This window comes from Girardinichthys multiradiatus, chromosome 8, assembly GCF_021462225.1.
Source record: "Girardinichthys multiradiatus isolate DD_20200921_A chromosome 8, DD_fGirMul_XY1, whole genome shotgun sequence".
NCBI classification, from domain to species: Eukaryota; Metazoa; Chordata; class Actinopteri; order Cyprinodontiformes; family Goodeidae; genus Girardinichthys; species Girardinichthys multiradiatus.
In genome coordinates, this window is record NC_061801.1 from 11,394,749 (window position 1) to 11,414,429 (window position 19,681).

At 43.9% G+C, this 19,681-nt stretch overlaps 1 protein-coding gene across 8 annotated transcripts in view; it reads left to right on the top strand.

Moving 5' to 3' along the window:
• Positions 1–19,681, top strand: part of tnca (tenascin Ca) — a 71,567-nt gene that overhangs the window by 25,978 nt on the left and 25,908 nt on the right. For 4 of the 8 annotated variants that reach the window (XM_047372775.1, XM_047372781.1, XM_047372776.1 and 1 more), the window contains 10 exons: positions 5,246–5,792; positions 6,096–7,409; positions 7,770–8,033; positions 8,119–8,234; positions 9,670–9,823; positions 13,009–13,278; positions 17,672–17,857; positions 17,941–18,030; positions 18,217–18,480; positions 18,746–19,144. In XM_047372775.1, coding sequence (XP_047228731.1) covers positions 5,330–5,792; positions 6,096–7,409; positions 7,770–8,033; positions 8,119–8,234; positions 9,670–9,823; positions 13,009–13,278; positions 17,672–17,857; positions 17,941–18,030; positions 18,217–18,480; positions 18,746–19,144 — 3,520 coding nt within the window. In that variant the 5' untranslated portion in view covers positions 5,246–5,329. The remainder of the gene's footprint in view (positions 1–5,245; positions 5,793–6,095; positions 7,410–7,769; positions 8,034–8,118; positions 8,235–9,669; positions 9,824–13,008; positions 13,279–17,671; positions 17,858–17,940; positions 18,031–18,216; positions 18,481–18,745; positions 19,145–19,681) is intronic. The other 4 variants (XM_047372777.1, XM_047372778.1, XM_047372780.1 and 1 more) reach the window with 1 other exon arrangement.

The window sequence follows — 19,681 nt, forward strand, 5'->3', positions numbered from 1 at the left end:
ATCCTACACTAGAAGACCCACCTGTATTGTAATGGCTTCGTAAGCTTGTGATAGTTTGATTCAATTGGGGGCAGACCTTCAGATGTGTGTTAATTTAAGCCAACACCTAAAACATACTGTTTTCTTTCTAGGCGAATGTGGCTCATTGGAGAGCGTAGTCTTTTTGCAATCTAAAAGATGTGTTCGATTCCTGCTTGCTCTTGCTCCATATCAATGTGCCTCTGGGCAAGACACTTAACCTCAAGTTGCCTACCAATTACTGTATGAATGTGTGCACATTTGTGAGTGCAATTAGGGGAATGAGGCTCTAGTGTAAAGGGCTTTGAGTGGTTGGATGATTGGAAAAGCGTTATATAAGTTCAGACTATTTACCATTTCTGTGACATCATGGAAAATCAAAAGAAATCAGACAGAATTATGAACCTCTACAAGTCTGGTTCATCACTGAATACCTTTTCCAGATGTCTGAAGGTGTAAATGTAAACAATGGAGTCTTGTACTGACATGGGCACTGTCTGTCTGTCTGTCTGTCTGTCTGTCTGTCTGTCTGTCTGTCTGTTACTGATGTGTCAGTTGCAAACAAACCAGCTCCTAGAAGTGAACGACCGGAGTCGGCTCCTGATTGTATGTCATGTTTTTCCTACTTGTCTCTCTCACTTCGTTTCTGTTCAAAGCAGAGGCAGTAGCAGAGGGGTGGAGGGTCAGCAGTTATGCACATTAACTGATTATTTGGCAGTGGGTGTGGCCAGCACTGCAACACATTGAGCAAGGCTGCTGTTACGATTATTAGGGTCAGTTCAATGTTGCTGCTTAGGATGGCATTCAGAATCAATAAAAATTTAAATCGGTGGTTGTACAATTTATAGAACACTGGATTCACACTAAAAATGAGACTCCTGGCATCTTGTTCTCGCTGCATTTTAAATTAATAATAAAAATAGTTTTGCATGTAATTTAGGTTATTGTTGGCAATGAAATTATTCATGCAGCTCATGCACTATTCATGCACTATCGAATATATATTGTATACATACAATATATATACATTTTGTCATGTCTTTAAAATCAGAAAGCACAAACGACACCTCTTTTGCTGCTTGTATTACTTTGTTGCTATTGGCTGTTTTCTTACAAAGTCAATATTTTGTTTATTTATGAACTTATTCTATTTAACGTTTCTTTTTACCTAGAGTCCTTTTATTAGTTGTCTGAAAGCCCTTGATTAAGGTTACTTTCACCATATTTGCCACACAATATACATTCAGTTTTTAGATGTAAGACATTTGTGAATCCAATAAAACATGTTTTTGCGTTATGCTTACTTTCTTATGAAGTGCAAAACCAGGAATGAACTGCATCCAAACATATGTGTGAGAGCCCACCTGGGGACTTTACAGGATTCATTCTTTACCTTGAAGACCACAAATTATCTTTGTTGCTGTATGATTTTCTAGAAGGAGATCAAAAATGTATCCAGAGCCAAGTTTTTAGATTTACAGTTTTCATTTTCATCCCAACCCACTCACCAGATGTGTGAGAACTTGTGAAACTCCAACTCTGTTTTATATATGTTCTTAAAGATAAAGAACAGCAGACAACTGACAAGAGTGTCAGGATGAAAGGGAAATGAGGCCAAAGATGAGTACAGTAAAAGAAGAAGATTAGACTGAGGAGAGGTGTTTAAAGGCACCATGGTGACAACACTCAAAGAAGTGGTTTTATTTAAAGAATCAGTTTCATTTTGTAACTTGGAAAACAGCATTTACTCATCATGGTGTGATCAGTTTACAGCACACAAGGTAAATTCAAAGATCTCGGCTGAAACTCTTTTTTTCTCTATTGGCTTTATTTAACAGTAAATCTTTGAGATTCCTAGCAGGAAAATTCTCCAGGATCTGCACTATCACTTTGCACAAGAACTGACTTTAATCAGTCTTCTAAAATTCTGATTTAGGGTCAGAGGAAACTCTGGTAATGGTTGGGTTTTACAGATAGACGAGAGCTGAGATTGTACAGGTTTATTCTAACCTTTATGGGACATTTTTCATGTCATATTTAAAAATATTTATAGCTTGGGGTGGATTTTGACTTGATCTATGTTTGCATTTTATGCTGAACTGTGAAGCAGTAGGGAAAGCACGGTTTTGGCTTTCTTGGGTTTCTTGTGACTAAAGCCTTTAATTTATGTGGAATTGTTCTGACTTTTGTATCCCTGTGGTATAATAAGATCCTTTTAAATTTATAAGAGGCAAGCAAAAATAAGTTTGCTATCATGGTAACAGAGATGCAGCAAACCTTCAGCAAAACCTTGCGATTTTTTTATTTTATGTTAAAGATCCCAAGATTTTCCAGAAGCTTTCATCAGAATAAACCCAGGGGCATAACGTGCCTCTTTTTTTAAAGTGCAGGTACTGGCCTTCTGTCTGCAAGTCATTTTTCATTGGTTTGCATGAGCAAAGGCAAAAAAAAAAAGAAATGACAAAATCCTTACGCGCTGCCAAGATGCAGCTCCTCTGTAAAGGAATAACCTGTCTACCAGACACAACAGCTGACCACAGGAACCAGCCTCAATGACATTTGCAGGCAGTTTGGGGATAAAATGTTTCACACTGCATCATCATTGGGTCTTATGTAACCTGAAATACTGATGGAAGCTGTGTCCAGTTAGTCAGAAGAGGGCAGTCAGGCTTTTCTATCCATTTTTAGTCATCTGTCATTACTCAAATACTGCTGGAAGCTCATTGCAAGCTAAGCTGAGGAGGCCTTCCCACGCTGAGTAAGACGCTTGTCGTATGACTCCTACAAATTAGGGTGTTGTCATTGCCCAGGTGTTGAATTCATCTGAAGAGGTTGTGAGTGCATCAGTGGATGGAGTGAATTAGGATCTTTTACACTTTTCCCCTTCTGTAAGTGTAGGCTCCAGTGAAACAAAACAGCTGAGATTTTTCTACATGCATGCATGAAGCCCATAAAAGACGTTGATCCAGACACCCTGTCTACTTTTAAGGCTAGGCTTAAAACTTTCCTTTTTGATAAAGCTTATAGTTAGAGTAGCTTAGTTTCCTCCCTCCCTGTTGGATGGAGTAAGGGGGAGTCAGGTTAGCCTAAACCAGCTCAGTTATGGTTGAGGTGCAAACACACCCTCCATTTCTGCTACCTGTGTGACCCCTTCTCTTTTCCGATGGTTGTGATCAGTCTGACAGAGAGAGGTATCCCAATCCTTGTGGTTTTTAGTATAACAATGACCATCAGTGGGACCCTTTGTGAGGTGCCTTGAGACGACATTGTTGTAAATAAGCGCCGTTTAACTAAATAATCTGAACTGAAACTATCTGTGTAGTTATGCTGCTATAGGCTTAGGCTGCTGGAGGACATAATGACCACTTTCACCCTCTTCGCTACATTCTCACACTACTCTCCAATTTTGCATTATTTGCTGTTATTTCAGCTTTTAACCTTGTTCTCTCTATTCTCTTCCTAGAAGCTACACCTGGCCTGGCTCTGTGTCTACCTGTGACACCTTTCTGGAGAGAGGAATTGTCCGAGCTTCTGCTGGCAACAACTTAATGCTCACCCTCTACCGATGATCCACATGGCCCTGTCTTTCAGTGTTTAACCCTTTCTCTCTCCTAGACATGGCGATTGACTGAGCTTAACTGTAACAAACTCTATGTGCTCTCTTTCAGACTCTAACCTTGAAAACTGGCTCAGAGTTTATCTGCTCTTTCTTTCTAGGTGGGACAACTAAAGGAGCTACATCCATTAACATTTACTTTTCCTTCCCATAGAAAGTACTCCTGGATCAGTGCTTCTGTGTTCTTTTTGTGTCTCTGCTCTGTTCTCTCAAACCCCCAGTCGGTCGTGGCAGATGGCTGCTCACACTGAGCCTGGTTCTGGTTCTGCTGGAGGTTTCTTCCTGTTATAAGGGAGTTTTTCCGCTCCACTGTCGCTACATGCATGCTCAGTATGAGGGATTGCTGCAAAGTCAACGCCAGTGACTGTCCACTATCTCTACATGCTCATCCAGGAGGAGGGAATGCTGCAAGTCACTGACTGGATGCAATCTGCTGGGTTTCCTTAGATAGAAAAACTTTTTATCCAATTTGAATAAAAAGCTAACTCCGACTGTTCAATGGTTAGGATTAATTGGAATGTATGTACCTGACTGTTGTGAAGTGCCTTGAGACAACATGTGTTGTGAATTGGCGCTATATAAATAAAACTGAATTAAATTGAATTGAATTGAATCCGCCAGCACAGCTGTGGATTCTTTCGTCTTGAGACTTTTTGAGGGATGCGTAACAATTTCAAGAATGCTTGAAAGATATTTTTAAAATAGTTTGTCTCTGTTTTTTTTTTTACATTGATAGCCAACTATAGGCTGGCAGAGACAGTGTACAGCAGAAAGTGATATTAATTTATGGTAAAAGAAATGCAGGCTCTGCATATATGATGTGCAAACATTGCGGAGGTCTCTGCTTAGCTCACTTTACCAGGTGAGAAACATTGGTTACTGATTCACTGATCCAACAGTCTTTAAAACATACAAGTAAGGATGTTTTACAAAGTAATAGGTGGATATTGTTTGCATATTAAAACCTTGTGGTGGACTGAAAACCTTTCCCTTAACTGTTTTTGTCTGTCACATGTTGCAGAGTAACACCTCTTATTTACATCAAATTTTATTTTCCACAATGTAACACTATTTGAAGTTCTCCAGTTTTCTTTTCTGCATTGACTTCTGAAATTTTACCTGTGAGAATTCAGAAACATTTTAAAAATATGTCTGTCAAGCTATAGATAACTTTCCAAGGCATATGTCAGCAAAACAAATTTGCTGCTTCATTGTGATTTTGGAAAACTGGAAAAGAGGACAACCTTCACATTTTGAGAAAATTACAAATGTTCTATAGATAAATATGATATAATAGGCTAATTAATCATTGCTACTTGTTTAGTTTTATTTTATTTGACTTCCAATGCCACATAAATTCATATAGATATGGAATCTCCCATGCTTATTGTGACGTGTGGGATATCAGTCTGCTCCACATTTCCCTGAAATTAATATTATGTAGTTAGAACCATCATTCTTACAATAATAGCAGTTTATCATAATACAACAAGGCTACTGTTGGCCTCTGCCATCTAGGCATGTCATAATGCTGAGATTGTACCAAAAATAATTTACTTAATTGCACCTTACCTTTGCCTTAAACAGTTTTTTTTCTTTTGATCCCTCTAGATTGTTCCCTGTAACCAGGATTGCCCTTCAAGCCAGAGGTTTAAACAGATATTTTTTTCACCAGTACATTGCCCTACATCTAGCATGGGCACGCAAAGTCTTCTGGGCTGCCTTCTTCTGATTACTTTGATCAGCTTATCAAATGCTGGTCTTCTCAAGAAAATCCTGCCCCATCAACGACAGACTCTTTCTCCCCCTACAGAACACAATGTCACCCTTCCCAGCGCAGGCCAGCCTGTGGTTTTCAGCCACATTTATAACATCAATGTTTCTGCAAGTTCCCTGTGCTCTGTGGACCTGGAGGCACCAGAGGACACACAGCACTATCCCAAAGAAATAGCAGCAGACCCTCCAGGCCACCATGTCACCGAACATACAGTCAATGGGGAAAACCAGATTGTGTTCACCCATCGCATCAACATACCTCGGCAGGCCTGCAGTTGTACCGATGACTTTCCAGGCTTGAAGGACCTCGTGAGCCGGCTGGAGATGCTTGAAGGAGAAGTTTCAGCTTTGAGGCATCAATGCAGCAGTGAACAGCTTACAGGTAGGTCTCTCAGCCAACAAATAAATAGAATCCTGTATTTATATAATTTTTTACACTGAAAAGAGTTCTGCTATAACCCCGATTAATCCTCTGAGTCTTCTTAAGTAGGAGTTACATCTGTTTCATTCATCTGTTTCATCTGTGCTTGGAGTGCTTTCATTGTTGGAGTGAAACCTTTTCTGTCAAATAAACCCAAACATCTTATGAATTACCTTTCATTATACCTTGTGGTGAAATGTTATGCCAAGGTGATGTGATATTCTACAAGGCATCAATTTCTTCATATTCTATTCTTCTTTATAGGTGAGTTAGGAACAAAACCGTACTGCAACGGCCATGGAAAGTACAGCGCTGAAACCTGTGGCTGCATATGTGATCCTGGCTGGAAGGGACCCAACTGCACTGAGGCCGAATGTCCAGCAAGCTGCCATGACCGTGGCCTCTGTGTGGATGGAAAATGTGAGTGCTACAAGGGCTTCACTGGAGAAGACTGTGCCCTCAAGACCTGCCCTATGGATTGCAGAGCCCACAGTCAATGTGTGGGAGGCATTTGTGTCTGTTCGGATGGTTTCTTTGGTGAAGACTGCTCGCAAAGCCGCTGCTTGAACAACTGCCTGGGCCGCGGTCGCTGTGAGGATGGAGACTGCGTGTGTGATGAACCTTGGACTGGCTTTGACTGCTCTGAACTCATCTGTCCCAAAGACTGCTACGACCGTGGACGCTGTGTGAATGGCACCTGCTATTGTGATGAAGGATTTAGTGGGGAAGATTGTGGAGAACATTCTTGCCCCAATAACTGCCGTGGCAATGGTTTCTGTGTTGATGGGAAATGTGTATGCACTGCGGGGTACAGTGGCAAAGACTGCTCTCAGCTAACCTGTCTGAATGACTGTAATGGCAGAGGAACATGCTTTAATGGGATGTGCATCTGTGAATCAGGGTATCAAGGTGAGGACTGCAGCCAGCTTGCATGTCTGAATAACTGCAACAACAGAGGTCAGTGCATAAATGGAAGGTGTTCTTGTGATGTCAGCTTCCATGGAGATGACTGTTCTGAGCTTTCCTGTCCAAATAACTGTCTGCAAAAGGGGCACTGTGTGAACGGGCAGTGTGTCTGCGACGAAGGCTTTGCCGGTGAAGACTGCAGCATACGCACCTGCCCGTCAAATTGCTACGGCCGTGGAGAGTGCATTGAAGGACGTTGTGTGTGCCATGTAGGCTTCGTCGGTGAGGACTGCAGTCAGCTGAGCTGTCCAAACAACTGCAGAAATCGTGGCCGGTGCGTTGATGGGCAATGTGTTTGCGACGAAGGGTTTAGAGGAGAAGACTGCAGTCAGAAAGCTTGTCCCAATGACTGCCTGGCACGGGGTTACTGTCTCAATGGCAAGTGCATCTGTCAGCAGGGCTACACAGGAGATGACTGCTCTGTGATCATTTGTCTAGACTACTGCAACAACAGGGGGCGCTGCGTCGATGGGAGGTGCATATGTGAGATTGGATATGAAGGGGAGAGCTGTGCAGAACTGAGTTGCATCAACAACTGCCATGACAAAGGTCGGTGTGTCAGTGGTCAGTGTTTCTGTGATGAGGGGTACATCGGAGAAGACTGCTCCGAAGGTAAGAGGCTCCCAGTAATAAAATACACACAGTAAGATTTGGCTGTTAAGTTCCTGTGAGTTTCCATGTGTTAACTTGAAGTACTTTAAAAGCAAATTCAAGGTGATGTAATTTCCTTCTACTCAAAAGTCACAACTCATTAATCCTGTGGGATGCTATTTTGGTGAATGTAAAAGACGATTTTGGTTTGTGTGCTGCAGTTTTCTGCTCTGGATGTGTTGATTTTGAGTGTGGTTTCACACCACAGCCAGATGTAGCTCTGGAGTTTGCATTACTGCCACATGGTGGATATTCACTGACTCAAGGCATAAGAAACTATCTGAAAGCTCAAGATTAATATCCTTTTATCCTTGTTTTCAGTGTCCCCTCCAAAGGACCTGACTGTTGGTGAGGTCAGCACAGACACTGTTGATTTGTCTTGGAACAATGAGATGTTGGTCACAGAGTACGTCATCACGTACGTTCCCACCAGTCCAGGGGGTCTCTTAATGGACTTCATTGTTCCTGGAGATAAAACTGCTGCCACCATTAAAGAGCTTGAACCTGGCATTGAGTACCTGATCAGCGTCTATGCTGTCCTGAGCAACAAAAAGAGCATTCCTGTCAGCGCAAGAGTCGCTACAGGTATGTCACAATTTTTTCAGTGTTAGTGACTAAGACTAACCTCCAGCTGAAAAATAACATAACTCTTTTTCCTCCATCTTGGCAGATCTCCCACAGCCAGAAGGTTTGAGATTCAAATCAGTAAGAGAAACCTCTGTAGAGGTTGTCTGGGACCAGCTGGACATTTCCTTTGACAATTGGGAGATTTATTTTCGCAACACGGTTAGTATACCCGACCCTTCTCTTAAGACTTTTCTGCCTGTGTAATAACCTTTATGCAAAAAGTGAGAGGTAATAAGCTGTGCCAGCTTTTTCAAAACTTCAGCATAAAAAATGTATTTCAGCGCTAACCATTACATTTGCTTTGACATTAAAAAACCTCACTTAGGGGAAATATAGATGTCAGAGAACTGTGGCTAAACCCGCTACAAGAAATCTGAAGCAGACATGCTTCGAATGGAAATGACTGTGCTAGCTGATAAGTCTGAGCTTTTGATTTTCTATCCTCTGCTGACTTTTACTCCACTTTAAATAGGCTGTCCTTTTTCTGACCTTTACGTTTCTTCTGCTGTCTTGCTGTTAGATGCCTTCTTAGATGTGAGACCTAGAAATCAGTATCAGCCTTTTTTACTTGGAAGGATAGGTAAAAACTAAAGCAGCTCCACATAAAAACACAAAAAATGAGGCTGTTTACACCCTTAAGTCACCAGCATCAGATAATACAGCATGATTCCAATTTATGGGTATGAGTATAAAAATGTTTTGTATCATGTATTGCATGTCTTAACCTTTGTTTGTTTTAGTACTCCCCCTTTCCTGTCAAGCATTTATTAAATAAAGCTAACTTATGCCACACTATGAAAACAACACAAGAACATCCATCCATCTACGGGCGAGAGGCGAGGTACACCCTGGACAAGTAGCCAGTCCATCACAGGGCAACACAGAGACACACAGGACAAACAACCATGCACACACAGATTAACATCTAAGAGCAATTTAGAGAAATCAGTTAACCTACAGTCATGTTTTTGGACTGTGGGAGGGCGATGGAGTACCCGGAGAGAACCCACGCATACACAGGGAGAACAAGTCTTACACATAAATGACCCTCTGCATACTGAGCCATTATGGTTCCCAGTGCAATGGCAGTTGAAGAAGACCAAAAACACAGCAGCAGTTTTCTCAAATATATCAAAGATGAACCAAATCTTTCTTTGCCACCAACTGTGGAAGTTAGTGCACCTTTGTTGTTGTAGCAAAATATCTCCAACTGTGGAAAGAACACTTTTCCTATGGTGAAGGCTCTATAGTCCTGTGGAACTGCTTTGTCTTATCTAGGAATGGACAAGCTTGTCTTATTTGGGTTCCCTCTTGATTTTGTTAGACTTAAATATTCTGTGATTTGGTCAAATTGTTTCTTTCAAAATTGCCTGACTGTTGGTGTTTGCGTCCTAACTCTTTTGGATCTACGGTACATCAACCATCTGAGGTAACCCCAGAGCTGAATATTGGTTCTAGTTTTATTAGGCCCTATAGTAGTTGGATAAACTGATCTCCTAACAAATCTAATTATTTAACTGCTGAATTTAAGCTCAGGCGCATTTTCTGTGCAGCATATGTTTCTTTTATTCTAATGCTTCATGTGTCTCAGCAGAAAGAAGAAAATGGAAATGTTGTTAGTACCCTTCCAACCTCCCAAAACGAGTTCCTCCAGTCTGAGCTTGGACCAGGACAGGAGTATGAGGTCTCCCTCAACATTGTAAAGAACAACACCAGAGGACCCCAAACATCCAGAACTGTCACCACCAGTAGGTTCTCAGCAAACAGCAGGTCTAACATCCTCATGAGTCCAAACATTTAATAATTTAGAGAAAATAGCTCAGAATTATAAACAGCTCTCTGGCCCGTATTGAAAGTCTGAAGTTACCAGCACTCTTCACTACAGAAGAGTGTGTTCTGCCCTGAAAGGCAAGTGAGACAAATACGTTGCTCTGTCACTAGAGGCACTGAAATTAAACCACCAGCTTTCACTAACAGCTGTATTGTTCAAATAGATGGTTTCCAAGACCCAATGTCCCATTTTCTAAATGACATTGTTATAAAGTAAAATAAAATACAGTAAAAGCACAAAAATAGTGTATTTTGTGGCCGTGCTATGTTGTTATCATACCAAGCTTCTATATTTATGTGCTATATAGAATTAAGTAGAATTAAGGACAGTATTGATCAAGGATATCTGCCGAACAAATGACAATTGCCCACCATGACTGCTCTTTCAACTAATTTGTTTTTTCCCACTTGTAAAAGAAATGTTTATTTTCCCAGGAGTTTTTTATTCAGCTGTTGTCACCAAAATGTAAATACGTAAACAAATAAAAACATATAGAAATCATTAAAGGGTTCATATTTTATTTTCTTCCTGGTCATACACCTTTAAAATTTATTGTGACAAGTTATGGTAAGCATGTACTGACATCAAGTTTTCAGGTCATTTGCAAGATACAGTCTTGGTCCCAAGAAAGAGCAGATATCCTTGATCAATACTTTAGTTAAATCTATATCAAACATAAATATAGAAGCTTGGTATAATAACAACATAGCATGGCCAAAACATACACTATTTGTTTGCTTTTACTGTGTTTTATTTTTACTTTACAACAATCTCCTTTAGAAAATGGGACATTGGTTCTTGGAAACCATCCATTTGAACAATCCAGCTATTAGTGAAGGCTGGCGGTTGAATTCCAGTGCCTCTAGTGGCAGAGCGAAAGCGAAGTATTACAAGGACAAACACTTGGAAAAATTAACCTGTCAAAAATATTTTTTCTCAATTGCCTTTCAGGGCAGAAAAGACAAAAACAAAACAACTTGTGAATATTCTAATGTAGATATTTTTCTCACTTGCCTTTCAGGGCTTTTGTACTTCACAGATTGATAGAAATAAAAATAAATTAATGTCACTGAGCAAAATTCCATAATAATGAAAAGAGTTACAACAGGAAATCCCTGCTGGTTCTGATTAGCTCATGAAGCTATATCATGGTTGTAAATTTTCATCTGTTTAACTGGTGCTTTTAGCCCTTATTCTCTGCTTGTTGACATTTTTTATTGCTCGGAGACCCGATACTTGATGTTATGACATACAGGGGTTGGACAATGAAACTGAAACTGAAACAGCTGGTTTTAGACCACAATAATTTATTAGTATGGTGTAGGGCCTCCTTTTGCAGCCAATACAGTGTCAATTTGACTTGGGAATGACATATACAAGTCCTGCACAGTGGTCAGAGGGATTTTAAGCCATTCTTCTTGCAGGATAGTGGCCAGGTCACTACGTGATACTGGTGGAGGAAAACGTTTCCTGACTCGCTCCTCCAAAACACCCCAAAGTGGCTCAATAATATTTAGATCTGGTGACTGTGCAGGCCATGGGAGATGTTCAACTTCACTTTCATGTTCATCAAACCAATCTTTCACCAGTCTTGCTGTGTGCATTGGTGCATTATCATCCTGATACACGGCACCGCCTTCAGGATACAATGTTTGGACCATTGGATGCACATGGTCCTCAAGAATGGTTCGGTAGTCCTTGGTAGTGACGCGCCCATCTAGCACAAGTATTGGGCCAAGGGAATGCCATGATATGGCAGCCCAAACCATCACTGATCCACCCCTATGCTTCACTCTGGGCATGCAACAGTCTGGGTGGTACGCTTCTTCGGGGCTTCTGCACACCGTAACTCCCCAGATGTGGGGAAAACAGTAAATGTGGACTCATCAGAGAACAATACATGTTTCACATTGTCCACAGCCCAAGATTTGGGCTCCTTGCACCATTGAAACCGACGTTTGGCAGTGGCATGAGTGACCAAAGGTTTGGCTAGCAGCCCGGCCGTGTATATTGACCCTGGGGAGCTCCCGACGGACAGTTCTGGTGGAAACAGGAGAGTTGAGGTGCACATTTAATTCTGCCGTGATTTGGGCAGCCGTGGTTTTATGTTTTTTGGATACAATCTGGGTTAACACCCGAACATCCCTTTCAGACAGCTTCCTCTTGCGTCCACAATTAATCCTGTTGGATGTGGTTCGTCCTTCTTGGTGGTATGCTGACATTACCCTGGATACCGTGGCTCTTGATACATCACAAAGACTTGCTGTCTTGGTCACAGATGCACCAGCAAGACGTGCACCAACAATTTGTCCTCTTTTGAACTCTGGTATGTCACCCATAATGTTGTGTGCATTTCAATATTTTGAGCAAAACTGTGCTCTTACCCTGCTAATTGAATCTTCACACTCTGCTCTTACTGGTGCATTCAATGAAGACTGGCTACCAGGCTGGTCCAATTTAACCATGAAACCTCCCACACTAAAATGACAGGTGTTTCAGTTTCATTGTCCAACCCCTGTACTCCAAGACCCTTATGCAATCTCTGCAGCCTGCCAGGCCAAACATTTTCAGTTGTGTGTCTGGCAAAGTCATTTAGTTTTCAGGTTTGCTGTGAGGGAGGCCCCTGGATTTCTGGATCCCCACATTTCATAACTGATGTCATTTATTTGGGTAGGTTGAAACTTGACACAACTCCCAGAAATAACTGATAAAAGAGATCTCAAAGCTTTAAATACGACAACCTACAACGGCTTCTTTTAACTCTGGATCTAAAATATGAAGGACTCTACATGTTAACACGGGAGATTTAGCAGGTAGTAAACATGAGGCCAGAGTGAAAGAGAATCACTTATATTTCCAACAGCCTTTCCTGTTTTGCTCAAAGTTTTTCCTTTGTTTGGCAGAAGTCAGGTTATGTCTGTTATCAATGATTTACTTTCCTTTGAGGCAAAGTACACAGTACCATTTAAATATTTTGAGATATATTTTGTCGTTTATTCATAATGCCTTTTTTTCGTTCTTTACGAATGGAGATTTCTTTGGCTTCATAAGATGCCACATATTTTTTTAAATATTGCTCTCTTCCCTAATTTTGTACCCCAGAGACTGATGGTCCCGGGCAGGTGGAGGTGAAGGATGTCACGGACTCCTCGGCTCTGATCACCTGGTTTCTGCCGGTGGCTCCGGTGGACAGGATCACCTTGTTTTATATGCCCAGCTCTGACCCATCAGATGAAACCACAGTGGACGTTTCCCCACCAGACAAACAATACAACATAGACAGTCTAAGACCAGACACAGAGTATATTGTGTCGATTATCTCAAGGCGTGGAGAGACAACCAGTGACCCTGCCACTACAACGTTTACTACAGGTGGGAGTTTAGTAATAATAGCCACAACATTTTAGTTGATACTTGATAACAGTCAGATTCCAGGAATTGGATCTGGTCGTGGCATATTTAAATGATCAGTATCAGGGCCCCTGAAAAAACTTCACTCCTCACTCCTGTTGTGGGGTTAGCAACAGCCACAGCAAGCCATAGGGCTGCATTTTGCACAACCAATTTTTAAAAATCCAGGTTTATTTTCATGTACGTGGCTTACAAGACAAAGTGGTGCTCATTATTTTATTGAGTCAATGATCTTCGATTTTCTGTACCAATCTAAATGTTGTTCTTTACTATAACATTTACTGTGAAAAAGACACGATATTGGCTGTTGTAGTTTTCTGCTTACATGTTCTGGAGGACCAATCCTGCCATAATTAAGAATATATACAGAAATAAATAAATGCTCAATAAATAAAAATACGATTAAAAACACCAAAAAATGCAGTAAATGAATAAATGTGGGCAGTGATTAAATTAGACATAAATTACTGCACTTTAAAGCCTCTGATTATTCAAGCAAATATATAGCACTGATTTTAATTATGAATTTTTACTGTGTACTATTATCAATGATCTGAATCATTAAGTCATTTGGGACAAACATTCCTTATTCGAAAATCACATTTATACTATCCATATTTTTGGGTGAACAATTGTGTAAAGGATCAATGACAAATATTAATAATCAAATAAGCAAAGCATATTTGTTCCAATTTTTTGTCGTTGTCGTACTCGTCGTCTTCCGCTTTATCCGGGACCGAGTCGCGGGGGCAGCAGTCTCAGCAGAGACGCCCAGACGTCCCTCTCCCCAGACACCTCCTCTAGCTCCTCCAAGGGGAGCCCAAGGCGTTCCCAGGCCAGCCAAGAGACATAGTCCCTTCAGCGTGTCCTGGGCTGTCCCCTGGGCTGTCCCCTGGGCCTCCTCCCGGTGGGACGTGCCTGGAACACCTCCCGAGGAAGGCGTCCAGGAGGCATCCAGTATATATGCCCGAGCCACCTCAACTGGCTCCTCTCGATGTGGAGGAGCAGCGGCTCTACTCCGAGCCCCTCCCGGATGGCCGAGCTCTTCACCCTATCTCTAAGGGAGTGCCCGGCCACCCTACGGAGGAAGGTCATTTCAGCCGCTTGTATCCGGGATCTCATTCTTTCGGTCATGACCCAAAGTTCATGGCCATAGGTGAGGGTAGGAACATAGACCGACCTGTAAATCGAGAGCTTCGCTTTTCGACTCAGCTCTCTCTTCACCACAACAGACCAGCACAGCGCCCCCATTACTGTGGCAGCCGCACCGATTTGTCTGTCGATCTCCCGCTCCATTCTTCGCTCACTCGTGAACAAGACCCCGAGATACTTAAACTCCTCCACTTGAGGCAGGAACTCCCCTCCAACCTGAAGAGGACAAGCCACCCTTTTCTGGCCGAGAACTATGGCCTCGGACTTGGAGGAGCTGATCTTCATCCCAGCCGCTTCACACTCGGCTACGAACCGCCCCAGTGCATGCTGTAGGTCTTGGCTAGAGGGGGCCAGCAGGACCACGTCATCTGCAAAAAGAGACGAAATCCCCTGGTCCCCAAACCAGACCCCCTGCAGACCATGGCTGCGCCTAGAAATCCTGTCCATAAAAGTTATGAACAGGACCGGTGACAAACGGCAGCCCTGCCGGAGTCCAACATGCACCGGGAACAGGTCTGACTTAGTGCCGGCAATGCGAACCAAACTCCTGCTCCGCTTGTACAGAGACCAGAGGGCCCATATTAAAGGGCCCCGATTCCATACTCCTGGAGCATCCCCCACAGGGCATCATGAGGGACACAGTCGAATGCTTTCTCCAGGTCCACAAAACACATGTGGACCGGTTAGGCAAACTCCCATGAACCCTCGAGTACCCTGTAGAGGGTATAGAGCTGGTCCAGTGTTCCACGGCTGGGACGAAAACCACACTGCTCCTCCTGAAGCCGGGGTTCAACTATCGGCCGGACTCTCCTCTCCAATACCCTGGCGTAGGCCTTACCAGGGAGGCTGAGGAGTGTGATCCCCCTGTAGTTGGAACACACCCTCCAGTCACCCTTCTTATGAGGGGGGACCACCACCCCAGTCTGCCAATCCAAAGGCACTGTCCCCGTCCGCCACGCAATGTTGAAGAGGCGTGTCAACCATGACAGCCCCACAACATCCAGAGACTTGAAGTACTGAGGGCAGATCTCATCCAACCCCGAAGCCCTGCCACCACGGAGCGTTTTAACCACCTTGGTGACTTCAGCCTGGGTGATGAAAGAGTCCACCCCGAGTCCCCAGCCTCTGTTTCCACCAGGGAATGCATGAAGGCAGGATTGAGGAGATCCTCGAAGTACTCCTTCCACCGCCCGATAATGTCCCCTGTCGAGGTCAGCAGCTCCCCACCCCAACTGTAAACAGTGTTGGCGAAGCACTGCTTCCCCCTCTTGAGGCGCCGGATGGTTTGCCAGAATCGCTTCGAGGCCCACCGGTAGTCCTTCTCCATGGCCTCACCAAACTCCTCCCAGGTCCGAGTTATTGCCTCTGCCACCGCCCGGGCCGCGGCCCGCTTGGCCCCACGGTACCCGTCAACCGCCTCAGGAATCCCACAAGCCAACCACAGCCGATAGGACTCCTTCTTCAGCTTGACAGCGTCCCTTACTGCCGGTGTCCACCACCGGATTCGGGGATTGTCGCCGTGACAGGTACCGCAGACCTTACGGCCGCAGCTACGGGCGGCAGCATCGACAACAGATGTGGAGAACATGGTCCACTCGGACTGTATGTCTCCAACATCCCTCGGAATCTGGTCAAAGCTCTCCCGGAGGTGAGAGTTGAATACATCCCTGGCCAAGGGGTCCGCCAGATGTTCCCAGCAGACCCTCACTATGCGCTTGGGCCTGCCAAGTCTGTCCGGCTTTTTCCTCCCCCAGCGGATCCAACTCACCACCAGGTGGTGATCAGTGGACAGCTCAGCCCCTCTCCTTACCCGAGTGTCCAAAACATACAGCCGAAGGTCTGATGATACGACAACAAAGTCGATCATTGACCTCCTGCCTAGGGTATCCTGGTGCCAAGTGTTCATTATGTACAATCCGTGACTAGCACAGAAGTCCAATAACAAAACACCGCTCGGATTCAGATCGGGGAGGCCATTCCTCCCTATCACACCTCTCCAGGTGTCACTGTCGTTTCCCACGTGGGCGTTGAAGTCCCCTAGCAGAATAATGGAGTACCCGGGAGGGGCACTATCCAGCACCCCCGACAGGGACGCCAAGAAGGCCGGGTACTCCGCACTACCACTCGGCCCGTAGGCTGAAATGATAGTCAGAGACATCTCCCCAACCCGAAGGCGCAAGGTGCGACCCTCTCATCCACTGGGGTAAACCCCAACACTAGACGGCTAAGCTGGGGGGCGAAAAGCAAACCCACCCCAGCCCGTCCCTCTCCCCGTGGGCCACTCCAGAGTAGAAGAGAGTCCAGCCCCTCTCGAGGAGATGGGTTCATGAGCCTACAATGTGCGTGGAGGTGAGCCCGACTATTTCTAGTCCATATCTCTCGAACTCCCGCACCAGCTCAGGCTTCTTCCCCCCCAGCAAATTGACATTCCACGTCCCTATAGCCAGCCTAAGCATCCGGGGATCGTGCCGCCGAGGTCTCCACCTTTGTCCGCCGCCCAATCCTCTTTGCACTGGTCCCTCACGGTTCCCCCTGCAGGTGGTGGGCCCACTGGGGGATGGTCTCGTGTCTCTCATTCGGGCTTGGCCCGGCCGGGTCCCGCGAGGAGCAACCCAGCCACCAGGCAATCTCCGACGAGTCCCGACCCCAGGCCTGGCTCCAGGGTGGGACCCCGGTTCCGCCGTACCGGGCGATGTCACGTGCCTCGATTTTGTAGTCGTCATGAGGGGTTCTTTGTCCATTTTTCATATTTTTCATAGCAAACATTCACTGAAAGAAGTATTTTGCACCCAGAGAGAAGGATCCTATTTAAAAGTAATTCAGCACAAACACCCAGACCAAAGATTTGATTTGCAAAGAGGCGTCATTTTTAGAATTGTTCTCAGATGGGAAACATTTGGGCATCATTCCCAGACTAATAGTGTTACAGGAGCATCCATAGGTCAGTCAAAACAGTGAGTGAAGGCCAGCAGATGCAGACAAAGCCCTATTGATGCATTAGACTCATGGGTGGGACATTGGACTTTACTTTTAGTTTAGTTTATCAGCAACTGCTAAAATAAAAGCAACAACAATGCGTTCCAAACTTGGACAGTAAGATATCTGTATGGACTATGATACATTAAAGCAGATTTATATTCATTTTCATTTGGTTAATTGGAAAGGACCAAAGTATCAGCATGAAGATGTTTTTCCCCCTCAGGACTGGATGCCCCCACAGGCGCGCAGGCTGTGTCTCAAACCGATGACAGCATCACTCTGGAGTGGACCAACAGTCAAGCTGATGTCAGCAGTTATCGAGTGAAATACAGCCCCATCTCTGGTTCCACTCATGGTGAGAGAGCCTTCCCACGAGGATCGGGACACACCACGCAGGCCACCATCACCGGTCAGTATGAAAAACAGTGTGACTCCCAGAGGTTCATTTTGCTCACCTTATAGTCATTTAACTTCCATCTGTTTGTGCTGCAGGGCTGAAGCCAGGCACAGAGTATGGGGTGGGTGTTACAGCTGTGAAGAATGAAAGGGAGAGCCTCCCTGCAACTACAAATGCAGCAACTGGTGAGAGAAGCAGCCACACAGCTGTCCAAACACTCCTTCATAAATACACAGAATGTTCTGTTGATACAAGTGGAGATAAAGCTTGTGTTAGGACCAATAACTCATGATTAGGTACGAGAACATCAACAAAAGTTAGAAATGATGAGTTTTGTTTTTACTTGAGCTGCTTTGTGTGCCTTCTGTTAGACCTTGATCCCCCCAAAGATTTCAAAGAAGTCAGGTCCACAGAGACGTCTCTCACCGTCAGCTGGCAGAAACCTCAGGCTAAGGTCAGTGGCTACAGGCTGACGTACATGCCCAGAGATGGCCAGGCTGAAGAGGTGGAGATCCCATCTTCTGCAACCACATACGTTCTGTCCAACCTGATTGCGGGTATGAACTACACACTCACTTTGGCTGCAGAGAGGGGACACAAGAGGAGCAGGCCTATCTACCTGTCAGCATCCACAGGTGGGTGGGCACCTATTCGGAGTTACCCGAATACATGTCAAATTTTACAGCCAGTATGAACGTTATTTAAAAGAATCACATTATGCAACTGTGAGAAAACATAAAACATGAATTGTTATCTTGATGCTCTTTTGGATTTTAAAGGGCTTAAGTATATATATATATTTATGGTTTACATTTTTAAAAACATACATAAATGTACTAGATGCACCAAAGATAAGATGTCATTCTGTCTGGATTTGTGCCTTTTTTTTTTTCTTTGTAGCCACTTTCACTTTTTATTTAGCAGCCTTGGACGACCATGAACAAAGGCCTGTTACTGTCTCAGAGGACAATGTTGGTAGCTCTGTAATTTTAGACCCACCTGAGTCCCAGATTTCTGAGACAGAGCCCGAGGACGAGCATGGACAGCCAACTGTCTCGGACATTGCATCTGATGGATTTGACCTCTCTTGGAAGCTAAAAACTCACAGTGCCTATGACAATATTGCTGTTCAGTATAAGGACACTCAGAGATTATGGAATGGGAGAGAGGTTCAACCTGCTGGAGATTCCCATGTGGCTAGAATCAGTGGCCTGAAGCCATCAGCAGAATATCAAACTGAGTTGTTTGGAATAAAGAGTAGCCAGGGACCCGCACAACATGAAGCTGTTGCAGTGACAGGTACACGGTTTTGCTAAAGAGAACACATTTTCACAGTTTCTCATTACGAAGCAGACCTTCTGTTTCATAGACAAGCTGTGTGCTCACAATAGCTTTTGCATGCGTTCATAAGAACAGAATATTGCATCTAAAGTAACCGCTTGAACATGTTTTTTTCCAAAAGGCCAAAGAACCCATCCTGTTTTTCATCTGCCAGGATTTTCCTACTAAGGCAGGATGTTGCTGTTAATGCAACTATTTTACTGCAAGGAGGCCTTGTGCTACTACTGTACGTTGCTAAAGTATCCATACCTCTTGAATCTTTGCAGTTTTCTGTTGGTTGTACGCTCCACAGATCTGTCCTACGCTGAAAGGCCAGAAGACGTCCCAGTTGCAGTTTGTAAAAACAATGCAGGAGACAAAGCAAACGTAGTTTGCTCTGAACATATTCATGTGTTAGAATGGTCCACTCTAAATCAGTCTAAATCTATTCATGAATGGTCCAATCTAAATCAGTAACTAAATAAAATTGACAATTAGTAGCGTGACTTGAAAATT